This window comes from Sciurus carolinensis, chromosome 2, assembly GCF_902686445.1.
Source record: "Sciurus carolinensis chromosome 2, mSciCar1.2, whole genome shotgun sequence".
NCBI lineage: Eukaryota > Metazoa > Chordata > Mammalia > Rodentia > Sciuridae > Sciurus > Sciurus carolinensis.
Genome location: NC_062214.1, coordinates 13,691,286 through 13,715,298, shown reverse-complemented (window position 1 = coordinate 13,715,298; position 24,013 = coordinate 13,691,286). Strand labels below are relative to the sequence as shown.

Here is a 24,013-nt window from a genome sequence, read left to right as displayed (position 1 = left end):
TCGGAGTTCATGTCAGTTGTCCAGTGGGTGTGGCCGTCCCTATCTAGCTATTGGAGCAAACAAATGCCAGTCTGGGAATTCCGTGGGTGATTGGGTATACCAGTAAGGAGGCGGAACCTTGGATCTGGATAATATAGGCTGAGTGTCATTTCCCTTCTGTCAGATAGCAAAGACGCCCCCAGCCCCTGATAACTGGGTACGGCCTCGGGTACCTCCTGAATTCCGCACTAGGCCACCCGGTTGGGTCCGCCCCTTAAGGAGTCCTGGGCCCATGCCAGCCGGTGGACACTCAGTGTGACCTTTGACCCCTGGTGTGATCTTGGGCCCCAGCGGGGGCTATCTCCTGGCGTGGGTCCAGGGGACGGCCATGGAGCTGGGCAGCTGCTTCAAGACCTACGAGGACTTCAAGGAGTGCTTCAGCGCCTACAAAAAGGAGAACAGGTGCTCCTTCATTCTCAGGGATTGCGTCTCCGTCCGCTTCCACAACCTCAATCACGGCACCACCATCCGCGAGGACATCCTGTAAGGGCGGGGCGCGGCAGGAAGGTGGGGAGGAGGCGCGGCCCAGGGGAGGCGGGAATGCGTCCGGGTCCCGGAACAGGCACTCCTTGAGCATTGCTGTGTGCCTTACGAAAAGAGAGGGAAACCTCCACAGGCATGGCTTTCGGGTCACCCAGTTCATTTGCACGCACTGCCTCATGCACAAGCTTTTCTGGCAATCGTGACAACTGCAGTTTCTCCCAGTGTTTTTGAGCCTCTGCAGTACCCCACGCCCAAAGTGTGGCCTTCACAAATGGAAGAAAACGCCTAGGTGATCTTTCCCTTCATCTGGTCTCCCCTTACAAAGCATTAACATGACAATTGGTTGGTTAGTTCCTTCCTTCCTTCATTCATTTGGTAAATAGTTCTTGAGCTCCTGAGAGCCGTTTTTTCCAACTCTTTCCACCTCTCAGGTAGCGTTGGTCTACTCCATGCTTTGCATTACAGAGCTGTTTAAAGAATTATAGTTAAATCTTATTCTTTTCATTCGACAGAGGAGGAAATGGGTTTAAAAGCTAGGATAAATTGAAAACTCAAATGTCTTCAGGGCTCAGGCAAACAGCCTTCTGTTAAGAAAGTTTAATCTTGTCACTTGGGAGGCTAACGCAGGAGGATCACAAGTTTAAGGCCAGTTTGTACAATTTAAAACTTTTTTTTTTTTTTTTAAGTTGTCAATGGACCTTTATTTTACTTATTTATATGCGGTGTTGAGAATCGAACCCAGTGTCTCACTCATGCTAGGCAAGCCTCTACCATTGAACCACACCTCCAGCCCAAAATAAAACTTTTTTTTAAGAAGCCTGGAGGTGTAGCTTAGTGGTAAAGCACCTGTTTTCAATAAGAAAATTCAAGCTTTAATTTCATTTAAAGAAAACCAAAATGGCCAGGCATGGTTGGCAAGTGTCTGTAATCCCAGGTGCTTTGGGGGCTGAGGCAGGAGGATCACAAGTTGGAGGCTTCAACAATTTAATGAGGTCCTAAGCAATTTAGTGAGACACTGTCTCAAGATAAAAATAAAAAGGACTGAGGATGTGGCTTAAGGTAAAACCACACTGGGTTCAACCTCCCTGTAACAAAAAATACAGAAGAAGGATGGCTGGGTGGCCTATAAACCCAGCCACTCAGGAGGATCACAAATTCAAGGCTTGCCTGGGTAATTTAGCAAGATCCTTTCTCAAAATAAAAATTAAAAAGGGCTGGAGATGTGGCTTAGTGGTAAAGCACTCTTAGTACCTGAAGGAAAAAAGAAAAAGGAAGAGGAAATAACCAATATCAGGACTTTGTGCTAGGTACAACAGAAATGTGAATAGTGCGAAATGAGAAGCAGGCCCCATCTAGTCAACTCAGCTGATGACTGCCACGTGAAAGTGAAGATCTGGTGTTGCTAAAATTTTGTTGTCAGAAATCCAGAATACATAATTTCTCCACTTGTTAGAAATTAGAAATCCATTGAAACTTGAACACATACCACATGAGCCAATGCTGAGAGTCAAAGTATATCTTAAGTTTGAGCTCTGGATGGAGATGTTTGGCCAAAGCTCACCAACTTGGGAAGCAGATTATCTTTTGCCACTATTCTGAAGTTCAGTGGTAGATTGCTTGCCTAGCATGCACACGACTTGGTTTTGCTCTTCAGTTACTGCAAAAAAAAAAAAAAAAGGTATGAAGTATACTGGGACTCAAGTGAGCAAACCAGTACAGGATCAAAATACTTAAAAAAAAATTGTGTCTAATGAACACCCCTTCTCAATCCCTACACGATGCAGCATATAGCTATTTACATAGCACATGGTCTTATGTATTATAAGTAATTTAGAGATTTAAAGTATAGGGCAATTTACATGCAAATACTACACCATTTTATATAAGGGACTTGAACATCCATGGATTGTGGTGTCGTGGAACCATAAAGGCATGTGATGAATGCTTCAAGAGAGATACACAAAAGAAGGGACAGCTGGGGAGATAGCTCAGCTGGTAGAGTGCTTGCCTCGCAAGCACAAGGCCCTGAGTTCGAACCGCAGTACCGCAAAAAAAGAAGGGACAGATGCTGGGGAGGTGGGGAAGGCTTCCCAGGGTGAATGAATGTAGAGGTCTAAAGTAGAGTAATTACTGAGTTGATTACTGAGTATCCTGGAGGAGTTTGACCAGAAAGAGCTGTGCGGAAGGACCTGTCAGAGCAAAGATGCAGACATGTGAAAGAAGGTGGCATGTTAGAGAAACTGTGGGCCTCCATACTTGGCAGGAGGTGAAGTTAGTTGCAATCTCTCTGAAGGGGCTTGAGTTACCATTGTGAGGTATTTGGGCTTCATCATGTCATAACACCCTGTAAGCAATGAGAAGAATACCAAAAAAACCCCAAATCACAGTTACCCCTAAGCACCCTTGAGGCAGACCATCATCTAGCATGGATTGTGGCTATAGCAGCCATCTAATTTTTATTGAAAAAATGAATTATCAAGTGCTAAACATGTGATTCAGGGAAATGGGTGCTGCAGGAACTTCAAAGAAAACTAACTGCACTAGAAAAGAGAGAGAAGAGGAGTCTTGAGCTGGGCCCACAAATATGAGGAGTTGTCATGAGCTGCAGTCATTTTCTATTTTGTTGCTCTAACAAATTACCACAAATTTAGTGGCTCAAATTAACACTTTTTTTTTGTACTATAGACTGAACCCAGTGGTGCTTAACCACTGAGCCATATCCCCAGACCTTTTTATTGTTTATTTTGAGACAAGATCTCACTAAATTGCTTAGGGTCTTGCTAAATTACTAAGGCTGGTCACCATCCCCACCCAGCATACAAAAGTATTAAAACAGTTCCCTAGGTTAGAAGTCAGATCTCACTGAACTAAAATCAGGGTATCTGCAGGACTGCATTTCTAGAGTCCACAGAAGAGGATCTATTTTCTTGTTTTTTTCTGACTTCTAGAGGCTGTCCACATTCCTTGGCTCATGGCTCCCTCCATCTTCAAAGCTAGAAATTGCAGGGTTGAGTCTTCACATGACATCACTCTGACCTTGCTTGTCTCGAACCTCCATCTCAGATTTCCTTCTTATGCCTTCCTTTCCACTTTTTTTTTTTTTCCCCCCCCTGGTACTGGGGATTGAATCCAGGGCCTTGAATGTTTGCTAGGCTGGGATTACAAGTTTACACAACCACTGAGCTATATCCCAATCTCTTTTTATTTTTTTATTTTGAGACAGGGTCTGAGATGTCCAGGCTGAACCTCCCGTCGCAGGCTCTGGAGTAGCAGGGATGCCACTGCACTTGGCTTTCCTCTCCACTTGTGATTATATTGTGTCCATCCATATAATTCAAGATAATTTTCCTCTTTTAGATCAAACCCAGGGCTGCACATGGCAAGTACACCCTATACCACGAACTATATTCCAGCCAATTTCCATATTTCAAAACCATCTGATAGAAATCTTTTGGTCCCCTTATTCTCACCCCCCAGTACTAGGGATTGATCCCTGGGATGTTTTACCACTAGGCTACATCCCTAGACCTTTTTATTTTATTTTTAAAATATTTTTTAGTTGTAGATGGACACAATACCTTCATTTTATGTATTTATTTATTTTTATATGATGCTGAGGATCAAACCCAGTGCCTCACTTGAGCTAGGAAGTGCTCTACCATTGAGCTACAACCCCAATCCCTTGTTTTTTATTTTCAGACAAGATTTTACTAAGTTTCCCAGGCTGACCTTGTACTTTAGATCCTCCTGCTTTAACCTTCTGAGTAGCTGCGATTACAGGAGTGCACATCTGTGCCTGGCCTGATGGGATCCTCAATTCCTCTTTGCTATGTAACCTAACACATTCACAGGTTTACAGATATATATCACCCAGGGGCTTTTAATCACTGAGTCACATCCCTAGCCAGTTTTTTATTTTGAGACAGGGTCTCACTAAGTTGCTTCGAGCCTTGCTTAATTTCTGAGACTGGCCTGGGACTTGCAATTCCCCCCCCCCCCCCAGCCCCCTGAGGACTGGGATTACAGACACGTACCACCATGACCAACTTCAGATAAGGACATCTTGGAGGGGTCATTCTATGTACCACAGGAGAATTGACATCCTAGTGTGAATTAGTGCTGATGTTAACATGATATGCTTCTGTTATAAAACAGTGGTGGTTTATGTTTACACAAACCCACCAAAAGAAAGCAGCAAGGAGACCTGCTTGGCAAGAAGGAAGGATTCACGCTGGAACAGCAGCAAAGAAAATTAGAGGGACCAAGAGAGTTGGGATTAGTTTTATTTTTGTTTTTTGTTTTTGAGTATGAATAATGAAATCTGAATGAGTTGTTTTGGTTTGGTTTTGACGTGTGTGTGTGTGTGTGTGTGTGTGTGTGTGTGTGTGTGTGTTGCTGGGGATTGAATTCAGGTCCTCATGCATGCTGGGTAAGTGTTCTGCCACTAAGCTATATCTCCAGCTCAAGCCGGAGCTGGGGGTATAGCTCAAAAACAATCTTTAAAATTTTTTTCAAACAGTACAGAAGAGTAAAGTTCAGTGTCATTTTCACTACACTATTTAGAAGGCTACCAGGGTTACCTCCTGAGACACTGACCCTGAACACAAAGCACATGTTATATATGCATGTGTGTGCGCGCGCGCGTGCTTGTGTGCTTTTCAATGCTGGGGTTCAAAACCAGGGCCCTCATTTATGGTACTGGGATTGAACCCAGAGCCTTCCACATGCTAGGTGAACACTCCACCACACAGCTACATCTCCAGTCCTAATTTTCCCTTTTTTTTTTTTGTACCCAGTATTGACCTCAGGGGCACTCAACCACTGAGCCTCATCCCCAACCCTATTTTGTATTTTATTTAGAGACAAGATCTCAGAGTTTCTTAGCACCTTGCTTTTGCTGAGGCTGGCTTTGAACTCTTGATCCTCTTGCCTCAGCCTCCCAAGCTGCTGGGATTACAGGCATGTGCTGCTGCGCCTGGTCCTGATTTTTTCTTTTTAACACAAGTGTCAGCATACTATTTATAGTTATTCTTCTGAATTTTTCTCACTTATCAGCGTATTGAGAGATGATTCCACATTGTTTATTCCATTGTATCAGTGTTTAGTTGACTTGATTTTTATTGATTTCACAGATGTTAGCAATTGTTTCCTGAAAAGTTGCTCCATGCTAGTGACTGGAAGTACGTGGGGCAAAAGGTAAAATGGGTCCCTGCTGCCATGGAGCTTCCTCTCTAGTCAGGGAAACAAATGTAAAACTCTAGTCACAGAAATAATTATTCCCTTAAAATAGAGGCAAGGGCTCCAAAGCCAAGTGCAGGGCTCTGAATAGTGAGATGATGGGGAAACAGTCTGCCTGGGTGGGATTGGTGGCAGTGCTGGAGGAACACTGCGTCGGTGCAGAGGTACTTAGGACTGAACTTGGGGTGCTTTGCCACTGAACTACATCCCCAGCTCTATCTATAGGTGGTTTTTGGTGGGGGGCAGTGCTGAGGATTGAACCCTCAGCCTTGCACATGCTGGGCAAGCCGCTCTTCCACTGAGCCATATCGCCAGCCCTTTATTCAATTTTTTGAGACAGCGTCTCGCTGAGTTGCTGAGACTGGCCTCGAATTTTTGTTTTTCCTTCCTCAGCCTCCCAAGTCACTGGGATTACAAGAGTGCCCCACCATGCCCAGCCCAATGCAAGCTCTTGATCAGAAAGGAACACTGTTATCCCTGGCATCATGTGGCGATAGTTTATAAAGCACTTTCAGCTTCATTATCTGACATTGTCCTCTGAACAGACTTGTTGGGGGCAAGTTTTGTTATTGCCACTAAACAAATTATTATCTCTAAAGTGCTTACAACAGGGCCAAGCACATAGAAAATGTTCCATAAATAGCATTGTTATTTTGCTGATGAGACAGAGCCAAGAAAAGTCAACTGTTAAGAGACAAATAGTTTCTAACTCTTTGTTCTACTCTTTGAAGGTTGTTTCTGAGTTGCACATGTTTGAGAAAAATGAAGAAGGAAAGGAGAGATACAGTAAAAGAAGAGCACCAGCTGGGGTTGTGGCTCAGTGACAGGGCACTCACCTTGTGTACTTGCGGCCCTGGGTTCAGTCCTCAGCACCACATAAAAGTAAAAACAAAGGAGCTGGGGATATAGCTCAGTTTGTAGAGTGCTTGCCTATTAAGCACAAGGCCCTGGGTTCAATCCCCAGCACCACATTGAAAAACAAATAAAAATAAAGAAGAGCAGAAGCAAGGATAGATAGTCAAGACCTAAGCCAGGTATGATGCTGCATGCCTATAATCCTAGCCAGGTAGGAGGCTGAAGCAGAAAAATTACAAGTTCAAGATCAGCCTCAGCAACCTAGCAGGAGCCTGTCTCAAAATAAAAAATTGTGAAAAGGGTTAGGGAATGTAGCTCAGTGGAAAAATGCACCTGGGTTCAATCCCCAGTACCAAAATAAATAGAGTTAGGATCCAGAAAAGGGAAATAATAAATGAACCTGTGACAGAAGCATCCTCATCCCCAGAGCTATCTGAATGTTAGCCAAGGGAATCTGAATTTAATACAGTCAAAGCCATAAGAATGGGAGTGGGCAGAAAGGAGGGGATGTCAACAAATAGAAGGGGAAGATGTGAAGAAACTGTAAGAAAGCCTTAGGTGTTCAACTGAAAGCTCTTAACTGTTGTACTGGGTTTCCAATACTTACCTTTTTTAAATTTATTTGTACTGGGGATTGAACCCAGGTTGCTTTACCACTGAGATACATCTCCAGCCCTTTTTATTTTTATGAGACAGGGTCTTAGTTACTTAGGGTCTCACTAAGTTGCTGAGATTGGCCTTGAACTTGCAATCCTTCTGCCTTATGCATGTGCGACTGCACCTGGCAGTTTCCAGTGGCTTTCCAGTGTCACTTATCCATTTATTCCTTCAATGAACTTGTAGGAAGAGGGTATTTACCAATGACCTAGCACTGAGTTGAGGAACAAAAATGAGAAAATCCTGAGCTCTACCCTGGAAGACAATCATAGATTGAACTAGCCCTCCCCCTGACCCCTTGAACAGCTCTGGCCTTTAGCAGAGACAAGTTGACTTGACTGCTGGTTGGTTGTATTATTTATTTTTTTCTCTTTGGTTGGGGTGTTTTAAAGGATATTCTTGCATGTATTGTACACTGGCTCTGTGCGGAGCTCACAGTGTGTGTTTTGGACTTTTTGAGTAATATATGAATGTTTGGGAATAAGTGCTGCTTTCAGAGAAAAGGGCAGATGGTGGAAACATTTTTTAGGAGGTAATTTAGCAGATGTTTCCATAGCCAAATATGCTCACTACTGAGTGACTAGGGTGATGATTTCAACAGAAAATATTTATGTCAATATATAAACATAAAGTTCCTTGTGAAACAGTAAAGGAAGTAAGCTGATTTAAAGAAAACTGTTAGAAAATAATAGTGTAAATGTTACATGGGTGGCTATGGCAGATGTACAGGTAGATTTTGTATTCATTCAAGTTCTGGGAAAGCTGGCATAATGGTTCAAGGTGAGAACTCCCAAGTCAGAGAAATAGCCCTTGACATTAGACAACACTTAACCTCAGTGAGTTTCATCCTTTATAAAATGAGGATTAAATAAGAAAATGACTGTAGTAGCTGAAACAATACTCAATAATATTTGCTTCAGCCTTATCGACAGTACATGATAGAAAGTGGTAGGTGCTTTAAAGAGAGTTAAAGAAATGACACCAGACACTGTGACTCCCTCCTATAGCCTTAACAATTTAGTGAGGCCCTGTCTCAAAATTAAAAAATAAAAAGGACTGGAATGTTTCTAGGTTTAACCCCTAGTAAACCACCCCCCGCCCCCCCCCCCCAAAAAAAAAAAAAAAATAGTACCACAGGAGTTAGCACTAAATGACTAAAAGTTCCAATCAAACATAAAATCAGGGTTGGGGTTATGGGTCAGTGGTAGAGCACTTGCCTAGCACGTGTGAGGCCCTGGGTTCAAGTCTCAGCATCACATATAAATAAATGAATAAAATAGAGATCCATCAACATCTAAAAAAATTTTAAATAAAAATAAAATCAGATCGAGTTAGACAATTCTTACAAAGTTTATTGTGAAAAAGAATAATTTGGGAACAGAGACTTCAAAATCCACTTTAGTGAGATAGCCCACTAGCAGCACTCACAGCACAGTTTATAAAGCATGGAGGAGGAAGTGTTTTGACCCTTTTCTCAACATTCTTTTTACAGCAAGTAGAGGTGTTAAAGTTGTTTTGTGTATAGCTGATTAATTTTCTTTTTTTTTTTTTTTCCTTCCCCAATACTGGTGATTAAACCCAGGGGCCCTCTAACACTAAGCTAAATCTCCAGCCCTCTTTATTTTGAAACAGAGTCTTGCTAAATTACCCAGGCTGGTCTTGAATTTGCAGTCCTCTGGTATCCACCTCTGGGATTACAGATGTGGGCCTACATCCAGCCTGGCTTTAATCTGCTTTAGGTTTTTCCAGTAACCCAGTCCCCAGCCAGTTGCCAGCATTCAGTGGTCAACTCATTAGCATACATAAAGACACATCACTTTGGAGAATTCAAGTATTTTAGGAGTTACATGTCAGGAAACAGGACAAAGAGCAAGTATGTATTTCACAATATCACAGATATATCTAAACTGTGGCCTCTTTCATTTTTCTTTAACATCCCTATCAACTGGGAAGTCAGTGACTTTATATGCAGTATGCAGTTTACTCTTTCATATTTTTTGACTGTTGTGTTTTCCTTTTGTTAGACTTTTTGTGAATTGATAGTCCTCAGAATCCATGAAGTACTCTGATTGTCTCTCCATTGCCATTCAATTTAATAGATACCTTTTTTTTTTTTTTTTGGAGGGGTGCTGGGGATCGAACCCAGGGCCTTGTGCTTGCAAGGCAAGCACTCTACCAGCTGAGCTATCTCCCCAGCCCAATAGCTACCATTTTTTAACACTTTCTGGAACATATTCCAGATATTGTACTTTACAGGCATTTTCTCATTATTCCTTACCACACACTTGAACTAGACTCTGGTTAGCAGAGTTTTCTTCTTTCTTTCCTTCTTTTGAAACAGGGTCTCACTCAATTGCCCAGGCTGGCCTCAAACTTGACATCCTCCTGCCTCAGCTTCTTCAGTAGTTGGGATTATAGGCCTGCACTACTCTGCCCAGGGTACAGTTTTCCTTAACCATGTATCCATAGTCACAAAGCTATATAGGAAAGAAAAGGGCATAACACAGAAGTCTTGCCAACAAATTAGTTACTTATAATTCATTATTTAGTAATTATTTCCTCTTGTTTATCCCTGCCAGTCCCATTAGCATTGTGGATTTTGGGGGGATTGTTTTGTTTTGTTGGGGAGGGGATTGGTACTGGGGATTGAACCCAGGAGTGCTCTTACTTACTACTGAGCTACGTCCCCAATCCTTTTTTATTTTTTGTTTTGAGACAGTATTACTAAGTTGTTTAGAGCCTCCCTAAGTTGCTGAAGCTGACCTCCAACTTTCATCCTCCTGCCTCAGCCTCCTGAGTCCCTGGGATTACAGGCATGTGCACCACATTGGGGTTTTTTTGTTTTGTTTTGTTTTGTTTTTTCCCTTATCAGTCAGTGTTTTTAATATCTGGCTGATGAATAGATGTAAACATCAGGATAATACAATGTGAATGAAACCATGTCAACTGGAACAGCACATTTCCCAAGAGTTGCAGGACTAGGTGAAGTCCCAAAAGTAATGATTATAAACTTTCAGCCTCAGTACCATGTAACAAATGGAAAAGGGATATCAACAAGGATATGAGATGATAGGAACTTGAAAAGCAGGTTTGCATTGCAAAGAATTAAAATTCAGTCCTTGGGAAACTTGATAAAACTGACCTTTGTATGTTGCAAAAGCGAGACAGGAAATGAAGTATCAGTGTTTGGGGAAATATTACTGGGGGGGGAGATAGTTAATGGTTTAATTGTTCTTTGATTATTCTAAGAATTGGCATATAGCTAACATTATAACCTTTTATTAAATATAGTACTAACTTATAATTTTAGTTAAGTTATCCTCAATCTTTGATTCCATTAATCACTATGAAATATTTCTGGGGTGTTTCTAGCTGCAATTAAGGTACAAGTTGGCCCAGGGTACTTGCTTGCATCTTTCCATTCTACTACCACCTCAAGTCTTAGCTTACCCTCAGGATGGCTCCCTTCATGCCACAAATGCAAGGACACATTAGGAAAAAGAAAGTCTTTGGTTTCTTGCAAATTTCCGATCATGCTCCTTTGTCTAGAATCAGGCCAGTATCCATGCCCGTTCCTGATGGGATTACCTTAATTGGCTTTGACTAACCCCTAAGTAGTAGCTATGTGGGGGAGGAGGAATGGCAATCTGAATAAAATTGGCTCTTTGTTAGGAAGGAAAGGAGGACAAAAGGATGTTAGGTTGGCAACCAGCCGTTCCTATTACAGATTTTAACTGAATTCATTTTAAGTAGCACTGATTATTCTTGGATCAGGTACTTATTACAGTTAGGGAAGTTGGATGTCAAAATCACTGGACGCTCAATGGCATAATATTTGCATAATACCTACACACATCCTCCTATATACTTTAAGTCACCTGGAGATTACTTACTAGTACCTAACACAACATGAATAGTTGTGATACTGTATTATTTAGGGAATAATCTCCAGGGGGTACCTACGTATGTTCAATAATATGTGATTTTGGGGCAGGGGGAGGGTGCTGGGGATTGAACCCAGATTGCTTTGCCACTGAGACATATCTCCAGTTATATTTATTTATTTAAATTTTGAGACAGGGTCTCACTCAGTTGCTGAGGCTGGCCTTGAACTTGCAGTCCTCCATGCATTGTACAAATACAAGTTTTTCCCCAATATTTTCAATCCATGGTTAGTTAAATCTGAGGATATAGAATCCAGGGATGTGGAGAGCCAATTGTATTCTTAGACCAGATTTTACTATCATCAACATTATTTCCATATTTATAGATAAGGAATTGAAGACTTAGAGGAAGTGAAGTGATGTCCAAAGTTACGTGGCTGACAAGAAGAATTAAATTCACATCTTAAACCAGGCATGGTGTTGTTCACCTGTAGTCCCAGGTGCTCAGGAGCCTGAGACAGGAAGATCACTTGAGCCCAGGAGGCCAGCCTGGGCAACATTGCAAGAACCTATCAGGGAGAAAAAAAATATTCTAGCAACTCAGGAGGCTGAGACAGGAGGAATCACAAATTCAGAGTCAGCCTGGGCAACTTAGCAAGACTCTCTCTCAAAAGTTTTAAGAAGGGTTGGGGATGCAGTTTAATGGTAGGGAAGCCCTGCTTTCAACCCCCACTATCACCAAAAAAAAAAAAAATCTTCTACATATTCTTATCCCAAATCTTGTTTGTAACTCCTTACGTTACCTAAAGTGGCTTTACTTATTTTCTATCTATAAAAATCCTATTCGGCTGAATATGGTGGCATATGCCTATAATCCCAGTGACTCTAGAGGTTGAGGGAGAAAGATCACAACTTCACAGTACCATGTCTTAAAAAAAAAAAAAAAAAAAAAAAAAAAAATTTGGCCAGGTGGCCAGGTATGGTGGTATATGCCTGTAATCCCAGCAGCTCAGGAGTCTGAGGTAGGAGGACCCTGTCTCTAAGTAAAATACAAAAGGGCCAGGGATGTGGATCAGTGGCTAAGCACCCCTGGGTTCAGTCCTCAGTTTAAAAAAAAATTTTGTATATATATATATATATATATATATATATATATATATATATATATATATGAGAGAGATGGGGATATGGCTCAGTGGTAGGGTGCCCTTGGGATCAATCCCCAGTACCTCCCCAAAAAAACCCTATTCATTCTTCAAGGTGCAATTTATATACAAGGGATACTGATCTTAAATAAAATAAATGAAAGGCTTTAGTTAATATGTGGCAATCCCTATAATCAGGGTAGATTGCTCTTTATCCAGTTGAATATGTATGTTGCTCGTGTTACGTAATGTGTATTTAGCCATTCGCTTTTCCCCCCACTGAGATAGGCATCAAAAACAGCCTCATCTAGGCAAGCACACCATGACTGAGTTATATCCCCAAGCCTAACCATTCAGTTATTTTTAACTTTACTAGTTACTTGTGTAATAATCTCTCCTCTCACTAGACTTTGAGAATGGAGACTATCTAATTTGTCTCTGTAAATTGTGGAATAACCTGTACCGTGTTTGGTGCATAGAACTCAGTGAATGTTGGAAATTAAAGAGTTTGTCCAAAACTATAGTTAGTAAGAGTATAACTACTAGTGCTGAGACTAGGAGCCAAGTCTCTGACAGAACTCTACCCCAGTGGTCTTCCCAATATACTACTTGTCTTACAGGAGGAGCTTACTATGCCTCAACTTTCATTCACTGTGTTTATAGAGCACCTACTATGTACCAGGTGCAGTGCCAGGCACTGGAGACACAATTGGCTCCCTGCCCTCTGGAGTTAGTACAGTAGAGAATATAAACCCCTACAGAGTAGGTTGAAAGGAATTAAGACCAGCTAATTCCTTCCAGATCTTGGCTGTGTGCACTTAGATATAAACAACTTCAGCCTAGCATAAATTAAGTTTGAAATTCATGCCAGTGAGAACAGTATGTTTACAAATCTTTAAGGAGGTTATTGAACCTAATCAATGTGGTGAGGGTCAAGATGAGGCCGGCAAAAAAGGAAATTTAGGGAAAGGAGAAATCTCTTTTGAAGGAAAACAGGCAGCATAATGGTTAACTAGTCAGGCTGTAGAGAAGCACACTTGGTCAAATCTCAGATGCTCAGGTCTTAGTTGGAGGATTAAATTTTGAATCCTTATCTTGAGAACCCCCTTAAGCCTGTTTCTCCCTCTATAAAATGGAGACAGTAATAGAACTCCTTTCCTAGTATAAAATGATACAGATTAGGGGATTAATATAGCCTGGCATATAACAAATCTTCAGTAAATGTAGCAATGGAAAGGAGACAGTTTATTAACAAGCCAGGCATGGTGGTGCATACCTGTAATCCCAGCAACTTGGGAGGCTGAGGCAGGAGGATCACACATTTGAAAACCAGTCTTGGCAGTTTAACAAGATCTTTTCAAAAAAGTGGGGCGTGGGACTGGTAGAGTGCTTATATGATACACAAAGGTCTTGGGTTTGCTCCCCAGCATTTAAAAAAAAAGAAGAAGGAAACACATTGGATGTTAGCAAGAATGGAGCCAGGAATGAGGGAAGGTAGTCACCAGTATCTTTCTTGAGATTAGCTCCACAAATATTCACTAAATGCACATAATGTCAATAGAAGTTTTTTGGTTTTTTGCAGTGCCGGGGTGGAACCCAAGGCCTCACACAAACTAGACAAGTGCTCTACCACCGAGGTGCACCCCCAGGCCGGTCAATATAACCTGATGAGCTTGAGTAGGCCAAGACGGAGAGCCAGCAGAAGGGGAGAGCCCAACTTCAGTGCTTGACAAAGGCTTCCTAGAAAAGATGATGGTTGCACATAGTCCCAAAAGATGAGTAAGCTCTGAGATGAAGAAGTAGAAGGCCATTTCAGACAAATTTACAATATGAGCAAAGCCCCGGAAGTGAAATACAGTGAACACAAGAAGTTGTGGGCAGGGGCTGGGGCTGGGGCTGTAGCTCAGTGCCAAGCTCTTGGCCTAGCACATGTGAGGCATTGGGTGCAATCCTTAGCACTGCATAAAATAAACAAATAAAGGCAGTCCGTCTTTCTAAGACAGGAAAAACAAGGTGTGGAGGGTGGAAAACAAGTCTCGTGAAATGGGCATAGGCCACACGGTGCCCACCGCTCACTGGCCTTGCCATCGTACTGGACTGCCCCAGCCCTTCTGGCACAGATCTAGAGAGGGTGCCACCCCTGCACCCGCACACTGCAGGTGCAGACATTCTCAGCCCCAGGCCCCTCCGCCCTGTTATCATAGGGCTGACATATCCTGTTTTCCTAAACTTGCCCTGTAGGGTGGGCAAACAGGACCAGCTGGATTCGAGTGTTTGGAAATGTGTAGGTGGCGCTCCTAGGTGGTACCCTGTGATGTCAGCAGCTGAGGTTTTTTTTTTTTTCCCCTCTCCTCTGGCTCTTAGGCTGTGTCCCTCCCTGGGGGGAGGCAGAGGTGTGACCCATCCCACACACTGGTGGTCCATGATTCATTCATCTAGTATGTCATTGATAAGTATCTGCTGGAGGAATAGCATTGTGGTAGGTGGTGTAAATACATAACTTGGTCCTGACACTTGAAGATAGCCCCATCCAATTGGAAAGGCACTACACAAACATCCCACAGAATGTTCCAGAGCATAGGAGCTGTGATAATACATCAACTAGCTTTTATTTAACATAAATAAAAGGCTGAAGCAGGCTCTGGGCTAAATACTTTACCTGTGGCTCATTTAATCTTAATAAATACCTTAATGAGGTCATCTCATTTTTATTTATTCATTTATTTATTTATTTACTTGCAGTATTGGATTGAATCCAAGCCTTTGCACATTAGGCAAAAGCACAACCACTGAGTTATATCCCCAGCCCTTCCCCCTCTTTTTTAAAATTTTAAAAATATTTTTTAGTTGTTTATAGACATAATACCTTTGTTTTATTTATTTAATTTTATGTGGTGCTGAGGATTGAACCCAGTGTCTTACATGTGTGAGGCAAGCGCTCTACCACTGAGCTACAACCCCAGACCTGTTTTAAATTTTTGATTGTGACACAGGGTTCTCAAGGCTGGCCTTGAACTTGCAGTTCTCCTGCCTCAGGCTTCTGGGTAACTGGGATTACAGTTGTGCACCACCTCTTTTGGCTGAGATTATCTCATTGAACCCAGAGCTAATCACCCAGAGACATGAAAGGACTTGCCCAGGTTAAACAGCTTCTGAGTGGCAGAACTGGTATTCAAATCCAGGCTGCTGGCCTCCAGTGTCCCCCTTGTCTCACTGTTAGGTATACTGCCACACAGAGTATCTGCCAAGCTTTTAGAGTAGATGCTATAAGTTCATAATCGAGCAATTAATGTGGCTTGAGGACACCCACAAAAGCTTCACCAACTAGTAGGATCTGGTTAGACCCTGAAGCATGGGTTGAATGGGAACAGGAAAAGAGGAAGGACCAGGCACAGTGGCACATGTTTGCAATCCCAGTTACTCAGGCTGCTGAGGCAGGAAGATCTCAAGTTCAAGGCCTGCCTCAGCAACTTAGCAAGACCCTGTTCTCAAAATAAAAGAAAAAAAGGACCAGGGATATATAGCTCAGTGGTATAGAGCTTGCCTGGCATGTGCAAGGTCCTGGGTTCAATCCCTAGTACTGAAAGAGAGAGAAAAAACAAACATTCGATTTAATTACCACTTTCCTTTGAATCATCACTTTTAGCCTAAAATGCCAAAGCTAGAAGGGATCCTAAAGAGCTGGGCACAGGGGCATATGCCTATGATTCCAGAGATCTGGGAGGTAAAGAGGGCTTAAAGACGTAGCTCAGTGGTAAAGCACCCCTGGGTTAAATCCCCAGTATCTAAAGAAAAGGGAAGGGGACCCTAAAGCTCCTCTAACCCAGTGGTTGTCAAACTTTCTTAGAGGGCTGTAGTAGAAGGATGTAGCTTAGCAGTAGAGAGCATGCTCACCATGCATGAGGCCCTCCATCAGTTCCCAACACACACACACACATATATACACATTAGGGTGTGGACATTTTTCTTTAAATGAAAGGTGAGCAGACATGTTCCTTCTTTTTTAATTATATTTTTAGTTGTTGATGGACCTTTATTTTATTCATTTATTCATATGTGGTGCTGAGACTTGAATCCAGTGCCTCATATATGCTAAGTTTTCTACCACTGAACTACCTCCCCAACCCCAGAGATGTTGCTTCTTTGAGGGGAAACCCAGATACACCCTATCCCCCGAGGGTCCTGAAGAACTCAGTTGATAACCCTGATCTAGTCTAGTTTCCTTCGAACCTTACTTTTATCCTTGCTTTCTAGAGAAGGAGAAGGTAGTAGCTCCAAAACCCCACAGGAACAAAGGGGACACTTTAAATAGGGAGAGAGCTGCCAGGCATCCTGCCGCTACTGCTTTTCTGTTTTCCCTTGGATCCTGCCACACACTGAACTGTTGACAGTCACAAATGGCAACAGAAAGAGAATGAAAGGACTGGGGCTTAGAATTGCTAGGGAGGAAAGTAAGAGGAGTTACGGTTGAGGAGTCTTGAAGAAAGAGCTAAATACTTTGGGACTGGAGAGTTCATGTAAATCTATCTTTTTTTTTTGGTACTGGGAATTGAACCAGGGACCCTTAACTTAACCACTGAGCCACACCCCGAGCCCTTTTTTATATTTTATTTAGAGACAGGGTCTTGCTGAGTTGCTTAGGGCCTCACTAAGTTGCTGAGGCCGACTTTGAACTTTTGATCCTCTTGCCTCAGCCTCCCGAACTGCTGGAAAATCCAGCACGCGCCACTGCACCCAGCTGCTGCTTTCCATTCCACACTAGGTTGTGGTCTCCAGGAAACATCAGCCTGTATAAATCCCTGCAGGCCTTAATCATATAAGAGAGAGGGGGTAGTCAGCACCTTTCTCACTGTCACCTCTACCTTCCCTAGATATGTGCAGGTGAAATTTGTCTGTATTCGGACCCAGTCAAACAGGAAGAGAACACGGAAGGCGAACATGTGCCCAGCATATTTGCTCCTGAGGTACAACGAGAGACTAGATAGACTCTTTATCAGTGAACTTAACACCCACCATGTACATTATGATTCCAAAACCGCTATTCCTGGAGGAGACACCGTTGGCAAATCTCAAAGGACAGTGTATCTGCAGACACTCCAGCCGGTACTGCCCACATTTGAGAAGCACCTTATTAGAACTGAAAAGTCCCCAGTAGAACCATCATTTTGCCTAAATGCGGTACAAGTGCCCTCAAAGTCAGAGCAGGAGGGCATCACTCCTTCTGATCTGGCTACGATAGCAGAAGTGATGAAGAACTTACTTAAGGTAGATGAGGGTTCCATGGCTTCCTTCAGTGTGGGTACCAGCCAAGACCTGGACCAGCTGAGCTTCCAGAGCAGCAAGATGAGTGACCTATTCATTCGCTTCCCAGAGAATCTCTTGCTGCACCGCGTGGAGAACGCCCAGGGCCACATCCTCTATGCTTTCTTAGTAGAGAACAAGGAACGAGAAGGGCGAGTAGTCCATTTTGCTGTGCTCAAGACCGAGACAGCCACCTCTGTGGCCAAGATGCTGAGCATTTTCACAGAGTTTAACTCTGATTGGCCCAAGGTCAAGGTGGTCTTTGTGGACCCTTCATTCCCTCACCGGGCCATTCTGCAGGAGACCTTCCCTGCTGCCCGCATCCTTCTTTCCATCTACCACACAACCCGGCTCTTAGAGAAGAAGTTACATCGTAGTTCAGCAAATCCATCCTTTAAAAGGCTCATGAAGGAAGCCCTTCGGGAGGCTGTGTTTGTCACTTCTGATGCCAGCCTTAAAAATCTCTGTCAGATGTCCCAGGCCCTGCTAGATGAAGATCTCTTCAGCTTCCTGCAGGCCCACTGGTTCTCCTGTGAACTGCTATGGTACATGCACGTAAGGAAGGGCCTCCATGCGTGTAATACCTACATGGACAGCCTAGACATTGTCACCAGCAAGGTGTCAAGTCTCTTTCGGGAACAGCAGTCCCTGCTGGACTGCATCCTCCGCTTTGTGGATTACATAGACTTCTTTAATACCAAGGGCTTGAAGAACTTACCCCCAGCTCCTTCCAAGTTAAAGAGAACCCGGCCTCCAAGCATGCTACCAAAGACCAAGAAGCATTTTAGAATCTGTGGAGGGACCCTCACAAGGCTCCCTGTGGAAGAGACAAAGCCAGACTCACAGCTAGTTCAGTTGCAGCAGCAGCCCCAGGTGCAGCCCTCCCTGGGTGGCATGCTAGACATCTTGAACCAAAGTGGGTCTGAACTAGCCTACAAACTGTGCCACAATGAGTGGGAGGTGGTACAGAATTCCACCCATCTGCTGGACATGACCGGGTCCTCGGTGAACGTTCAGCTGCTAGAGGACTCTCACCAGGTTAGCAAAGATGGCTGTAGCTGCAGCTGTTCCTTTCAACAATGGTACCACCTGCCTTGCCGGCACATTTTGGCCCTGCTGCATACCAACCAGCAACCTGTAGGTGAAGCCATGGTTTGTAGACGATGGCAGAAGAAGTACCAGCACCTCCTGGGGCCCAATGGGGAGCTCCAGGACCGAGGTGTGATCCCACACACAGACCAACCTGAAAAGCAAAGTCGCAACGATATGATTCAGGACCTAAGTAGAGAGCTGGCAAACCTGCTAATGCAGACCGAGGGACCAGAGCTGGAAGAGCGCTATTCTACCCTGCGCAAGATTGTGGACATCTGGGCTGATCCCTGTGAGCCTCCCGAGTCCATTCAGCAGCCAGGAGACTTCAGGGATGTAGGCCGCCTCCCTTTCCTCTGGGGAAAACATGAAGAAGGGGAGGGACCTCCCTCCTGCTGAAGTCACAATTCAGGATTGAATCACTTGCACTGGCACAGTTGACCAAACCCCTCTCCTAGGAAGTGTGAGAGTTCAGAGTGGGGAGGTCACAATAGGGGTCAGTGTTTTGACCAATGTCTTCCTTGGTAAGGCTAGAAAGATTATTTAAAAAAAAATCCCACTGTGAATCTGCCCCTTTGCAGCCCTCCCTTTGGCATTCCATGGGCACCTCATCGTTGTTCAAGGCCAAAGTTATCTCCATACTAAAAGGTCACCTCTCTTTCTCCCCCAACCCCTAAGATGAGAATGTGTTCTCCCTACAGAGATGGACCCCTACCCCAGGATAGGATGAGATAAAATGGGCCTGGTAAAAAGGCCTGTTTTCAGGAACATAGAGAAGGAGGGTGACCCTTGATTGTTGCTGCTCTTTATGAAGAATCTGTTATTTGTACCTATTTTTATTCATATTAAATAAAGTTTTTTAAAAAAATAAGATGAGCAGGGGAAATGTGTTCCGATTGATCAGGCAAGGAAGGACGACTGCATGTCAGGACTCCTGATTTACCATCAGGCATTGGGCACTCTTGGGGTGGGTATGTTTTTTAGTTTGTATTGCTGGTTTTGAACTCAGGACCTTGTGCATGCCAGGCACGCATGATCTACTACTGATCTACATTCCAGCTTCAGGTGGATTTGTTAATTGTAAAGGAAGTTGTCTAATGGGGTTGTGGAGCCAAATAGAACCTACTACCATAAATTCAACGAGTTAGCAGTCCACTATTTGCCTTTTCCTACCAACTTCAGCATTGATTTCAGGTTGCCTTATATTGTATGAGGAAGCCAAATAGACTGGGAGAGAAGAAACGTGAATCCTAGACTTGACTGCCATCAACTTGCATCAATTTCTTTGACCCACTAAACTCATCCGTAAAAATTAGTATGTTGGCCTGTTCTGGTCCTGGATTTCCCCTCCAGCTCTCTATAAACATTTTGATGCGGTGATATCAGCACTGACTTTTGGTGTTGGTAATCTTCATTGTCTAAAGGCCGGTAATCATTAAGATTGTCTCAGGGGAACTGCAGATGAAAGATGGAAGTCTTACATTAGTTCACTGGAACCTTACGTCACAGCCATTCTGTATCTTGTGAAAATTCTGGAAGGAATTGGGCTGGACAACGCCAATGGGGAAGTTCCTGACCGCGCCCCCCCCCCCCCCCCCCCCCCACACACACACACACACGAGGAGGCAGAATTTGAGAACAGGGCTTCAGTTTCCCCGCAAGGTAGGGTGCGCAGTACATTTGCTGGGACTTTGGAGTTCTGCCACACATACACACGAGATTTCGGTAAAACACAGCTATTTATTTTCATTTTCGTTTTTTGGCCTTTGAGGAAGTTTCCATAATAACGGCCCCAGCCAGTCGTCTAGCCTAAAGGGAGGCTCCAGAGTTCCAGCCTCGGGGCTCAGAGGCAAGCGTCCTCCCTTAGGCTTTCATTGGTTCCTGCCAGCCGAGCCTCTCGTAACCCTGGTAACAGCACCCGCCCTCGAAATTTCCGGGCTGTGATTGGCCCGTGGCACCAAAGACAAAGCGAGTTCCTCAGGTCATTGGCCCGAGTCACCGCAAAGCTGGCGCTGTGGTTGGCGAGCCTAGAGGTCAGTCAGAGGCAGGGTCAACTGGGGGAAATGGCGACCGAGCCAGATTGTTGGGGAGTGCTTTCTGGGGGAGTGGAGGTGTGAAGCTCTTGGTCGCGTCTGGCGGCAGTCACACAGCTCCCCAGGGGCGTGAGGCTGACTTCCGCTCTGCTGGATTCCGAACGCTAACGTCAGGCATCCCCATCTCCCGCCCGGGTTAGAGGTGAGAGGTCAAACCCCGCATTCCCTCTCAGTTCCCGGTTTTGGGACCCTGTAGGAAATAGTCAGAATGTCGAGCCAAATACTTGACTTCCATCCACGGGCAGTAATGGTGGGCAGATCACTTAATAACTTTGAACCTCAGTTTCTCACCTGTAAAAGGGGGTGATAACCCGTTTGAGGACCAACTAGAGGATGCTTTTCTTGATGCAGTATTGGGGATTGAGCCTAGGGCTCAGTTCTACCACTGAGCTACACCCCCAGCCCTTTTTTGTGTTTTTGAGATAGGGTCTCCCTAAATTGCCCAGTTGGCCTTGAACTTGTGATACTTCTGCCTCAGCCTCCCAAGTAGCTGGGATTACAGGCATTTCCACCACACTCATTTTAAAGGAAATATTTGAGTAACAAACATTGCCTACTTAGAAGCAGGGCAACCATGCGCATTAACCCCATTTTGTGGTGGAAGGGATTGAGTTTCAAAGGTGATCACTGACTTACCCCAGCAAGTTTGAGCCACTTACATTTGCGTGTACCAGGACCAAACGAAAGAATGGATGTTGAGTAGTACTTTGCAAATATAAAGGCCATACAAATATTTAGATTGCTATTAAAATTAAAAAAAAAAAAAAAAAGAAAACCCAAAGACTATATGCAGCTTTGGCCTTACACCTATTTATGTCCCCTGGAACCATATGTCTTTCTGTGGCTAGCCTCTTGTTGCAGTCTGATCTCCAGTGTCATCTTCCTTCCCCCAGAGAGAACTTCTCCAATCACCTTAAAGTATCCACCTTCCGCAACTCTTTCTCCCTCCCATTACTCGGTTTTATGGTGTTTGTAACCCTCATTATCTGATATATCCTTGCTTTATTTACAGTGATGACACAGTAAGTTTGCAATAAATATTATCTAGATGAATAATTGAAGAGCCAAGTCCCTACTGTCTCCTTATACCTCTGTTCCTTTCCATAGGCACATCTTTGGAACAAGATCTGGAAACTACCATTAAGCCTCAAGCCTTGAGTTACTGGAAGCTTGAACCTCCAGAGAAAGTATTTTGACCTGAGCATTTAGACATTTCCCATGGCCCTGACAATGCTGAATGGGCTTCTGATTAAGGACTCAAGTCCACCTATGCTGCTGCACCAGGTTAGCAAGACTCCCCAGCTAGATACCTTCAACTACCAAAGCTGCTTTATGCAAGATGTTTTTGCCCATTTCCCAGAGATCTTATTTATCCACCGGACCTATAATCCAAGAGGCAAGGTGTTGTACACCTTCCTGGTGGATGGACCTCGAGTGCAGCTGGAGGGTCCTCTAGCTCGGGCTGTCTACTTTGCCATCCCTGCCAAGGAGGATGCTGAAAGCCTCGCCCAGATGTTCCAGGTGTTCAAGAAGTTTAACCCAGCATGGGAGAGAGTCTGCACCATCCTGGTGGATCCCCACTTCCTCCCACTGCCCACCCTCGCCATGGAGTTCCCCACCGCTGAGGTCTTGCTCTCGGCCTTTCACATTTGCAAGTTCCTCCAGGGCAAGTTCTATCAGCTGTCCCTTGAACGACCTGTGGAGAGGGTGCTCCTGACCTCCCTGCAGAGCACCATGTGCTCAGCCACAGCAGGCAACCTGAGGAAGTTGTATACACTCCTGAGCAACTGCATCCCCCCATCCCGGCTGCCGGAGCTCCACTCACACTGGCTGCTCAACGACCGCATCTGGCTGGCCCACCGCTGGAGAAGCCGAGCCGAGAGCAGCCGCTACTTCCAGAGCCTTGAGATTACCACCCGCATCCTCAGTCAGTTCTTTGGCACCACCCCATCTGAGAAACAGGGTATGGCCTCTCTGTTCCGATACATGCAGCAAAACCCTGGAGACAAGGCAAGCTTCAGCCTAGGCCTGGGTCCCCAGAACAACTGTCCTCCATCAGAGGCCAGCCCTGAAAGCCCCAGAGTTGAGCAGTTGGTAGAAGCTCGCATCCAGCACTCCCTCAATGCCATCTGCACAGGGCCAGCAGCCCAGCTCTGCCTGGGTGAGCTTGCTGTGGTCCAGAAATCCATGCACCTCATCGGCTCTGACTCAGAAAAGATGAACATACAGATCCTAGAGGACACCCACAAGGTGCAGCCGCAGCCCCCTGCCAGCTGTAGCTGCTACTTTAACCAGGCCTTCCACCTGCCCTGCCGCCACATCCTAGCCATGCTCAGTGCCCGCCGCCAGGTGCTCCAACCAGACATGCTGCCAGCTCAGTGGACAGCAAGCTGTGCCACCAGTCTAGACAGCATCCTGGGCAGCAAGTGGAATGAGACCCTGGATAAGCACCTGGCAGTGACACTTTTAACTGAGGAGGTGGGTCGACTCTTGCAGCACTGCAGCAAGGAGGAGTTTGAGCGGCGGTACAGCACCCTGCGGGAGCTAGCCGACACCTGGATCGGCCCCTACGAGCAGGTGCAACTCTGATCACTCCTGACGCCCAGAAATGCTCCTGTGCCACATGTACACTCACACACTCAAGCTCTCAGTCGGCCATGGTCCCTGCTTCCACAATAAGGACAAGAGTCTTCTACTCTACCATAGTCTGCTCCGTAAAATGTGTCTTTAAGATTCTTTCTGTAAAGAGCCCGAGAGTAAATATTTTAGACTTTGATGGGCATATAAGTGGCTGTTGTATGTTCTTGGTTTTGTTTTGACAACATTTTCATAAGGTAAAAACAGTTCTTAGCTCAAAGATCTTACAAAAATAGGCAACCCCAGATCCAAGAGAAGACATTGGGTGCTGAGTTTGAGGGCCAGGGCTTGGTAACAGCTGCCCTAGTCATGAGATCACTCACCTGACCACACCCCATGGGTGAGTTGACCCGGGAGCCTTCCCACAGAGGAGAGGCTGCTCAGGAAAGTGGCTGAGCCAGGTTCCCAGCAATTTTTCTCCTGGCTCCATCTTGGGATCAATAAAGTTAAATGTTGCATATTCTAACACTTGTCCAGTTTTTTGTTTTGTGCCTCACAATTTATGATATATTGTGAAAGAAACAGAATTTAGAATTGGCATGTGATACCACATGTGAATCCAGGTTTTTCCCTGCCTTTTTTTTTTTTTGAC

The 24,013-nt window shown here is 44.5% G+C and overlaps 2 protein-coding genes across 3 annotated transcripts; both read left to right on the top strand.

Moving 5' to 3' along the window:
• Positions 1–167: 167 nt before the first annotated feature.
• Zswim3 (zinc finger SWIM-type containing 3) lies at positions 168–20,636 on the top strand. 2 transcript variants are annotated; one of them, XM_047538408.1, is made up of 2 exons: positions 168–522; positions 17,173–20,636. In XM_047538408.1, exons 1-2 carry the CDS (start codon positions 368–370, stop codon positions 19,088–19,090), a joined length of 2,073 nt encoding a protein of 690 aa, XP_047394364.1. In that variant the 5' UTR covers positions 168–367; the 3' UTR covers positions 19,091–20,636. The 2 variants fall into 2 exon arrangements, with proteins under 2 accessions (XP_047394364.1, XP_047394365.1); XM_047538409.1 differs by lacking the exon at positions 168–522 and adding an exon at positions 5,676–5,718.
• Positions 20,637–20,759: 123 nt separating this feature from the next.
• Zswim1 (zinc finger SWIM-type containing 1) lies at positions 20,760–23,881 on the top strand. Its single transcript, XM_047538410.1, has 2 exons — positions 20,760–20,926; positions 21,892–23,881. The coding sequence occupies exon 2, from the start codon at positions 22,003–22,005 to the stop codon at positions 23,371–23,373; it is 1,371 nt and encodes a 456-aa protein (XP_047394366.1). The 5' UTR covers positions 20,760–20,926; positions 21,892–22,002; the 3' UTR covers positions 23,374–23,881.
• The last annotated feature ends 132 nt before the right edge of the window (positions 23,882–24,013 follow it).

Coding starts and splice junctions, on each gene's coding strand:
- Zswim3 (XM_047538408.1), top strand. CDS start 368: ATGGAGCTGGGCAGCTGCTTCAAGACCTACGAGGACTTCAAGGAGTGC. Junction 523..17,172: donor ACCATCCGCGAGGACATCCT/GTAAGGGCGGGG, acceptor TACCTTCCCTAG/ATATGTGCAGGTGAAATTTG.
- Zswim1 (XM_047538410.1), top strand. CDS start 22,003: ATGGCCCTGACAATGCTGAATGGGCTTCTGATTAAGGACTCAAGTCCA.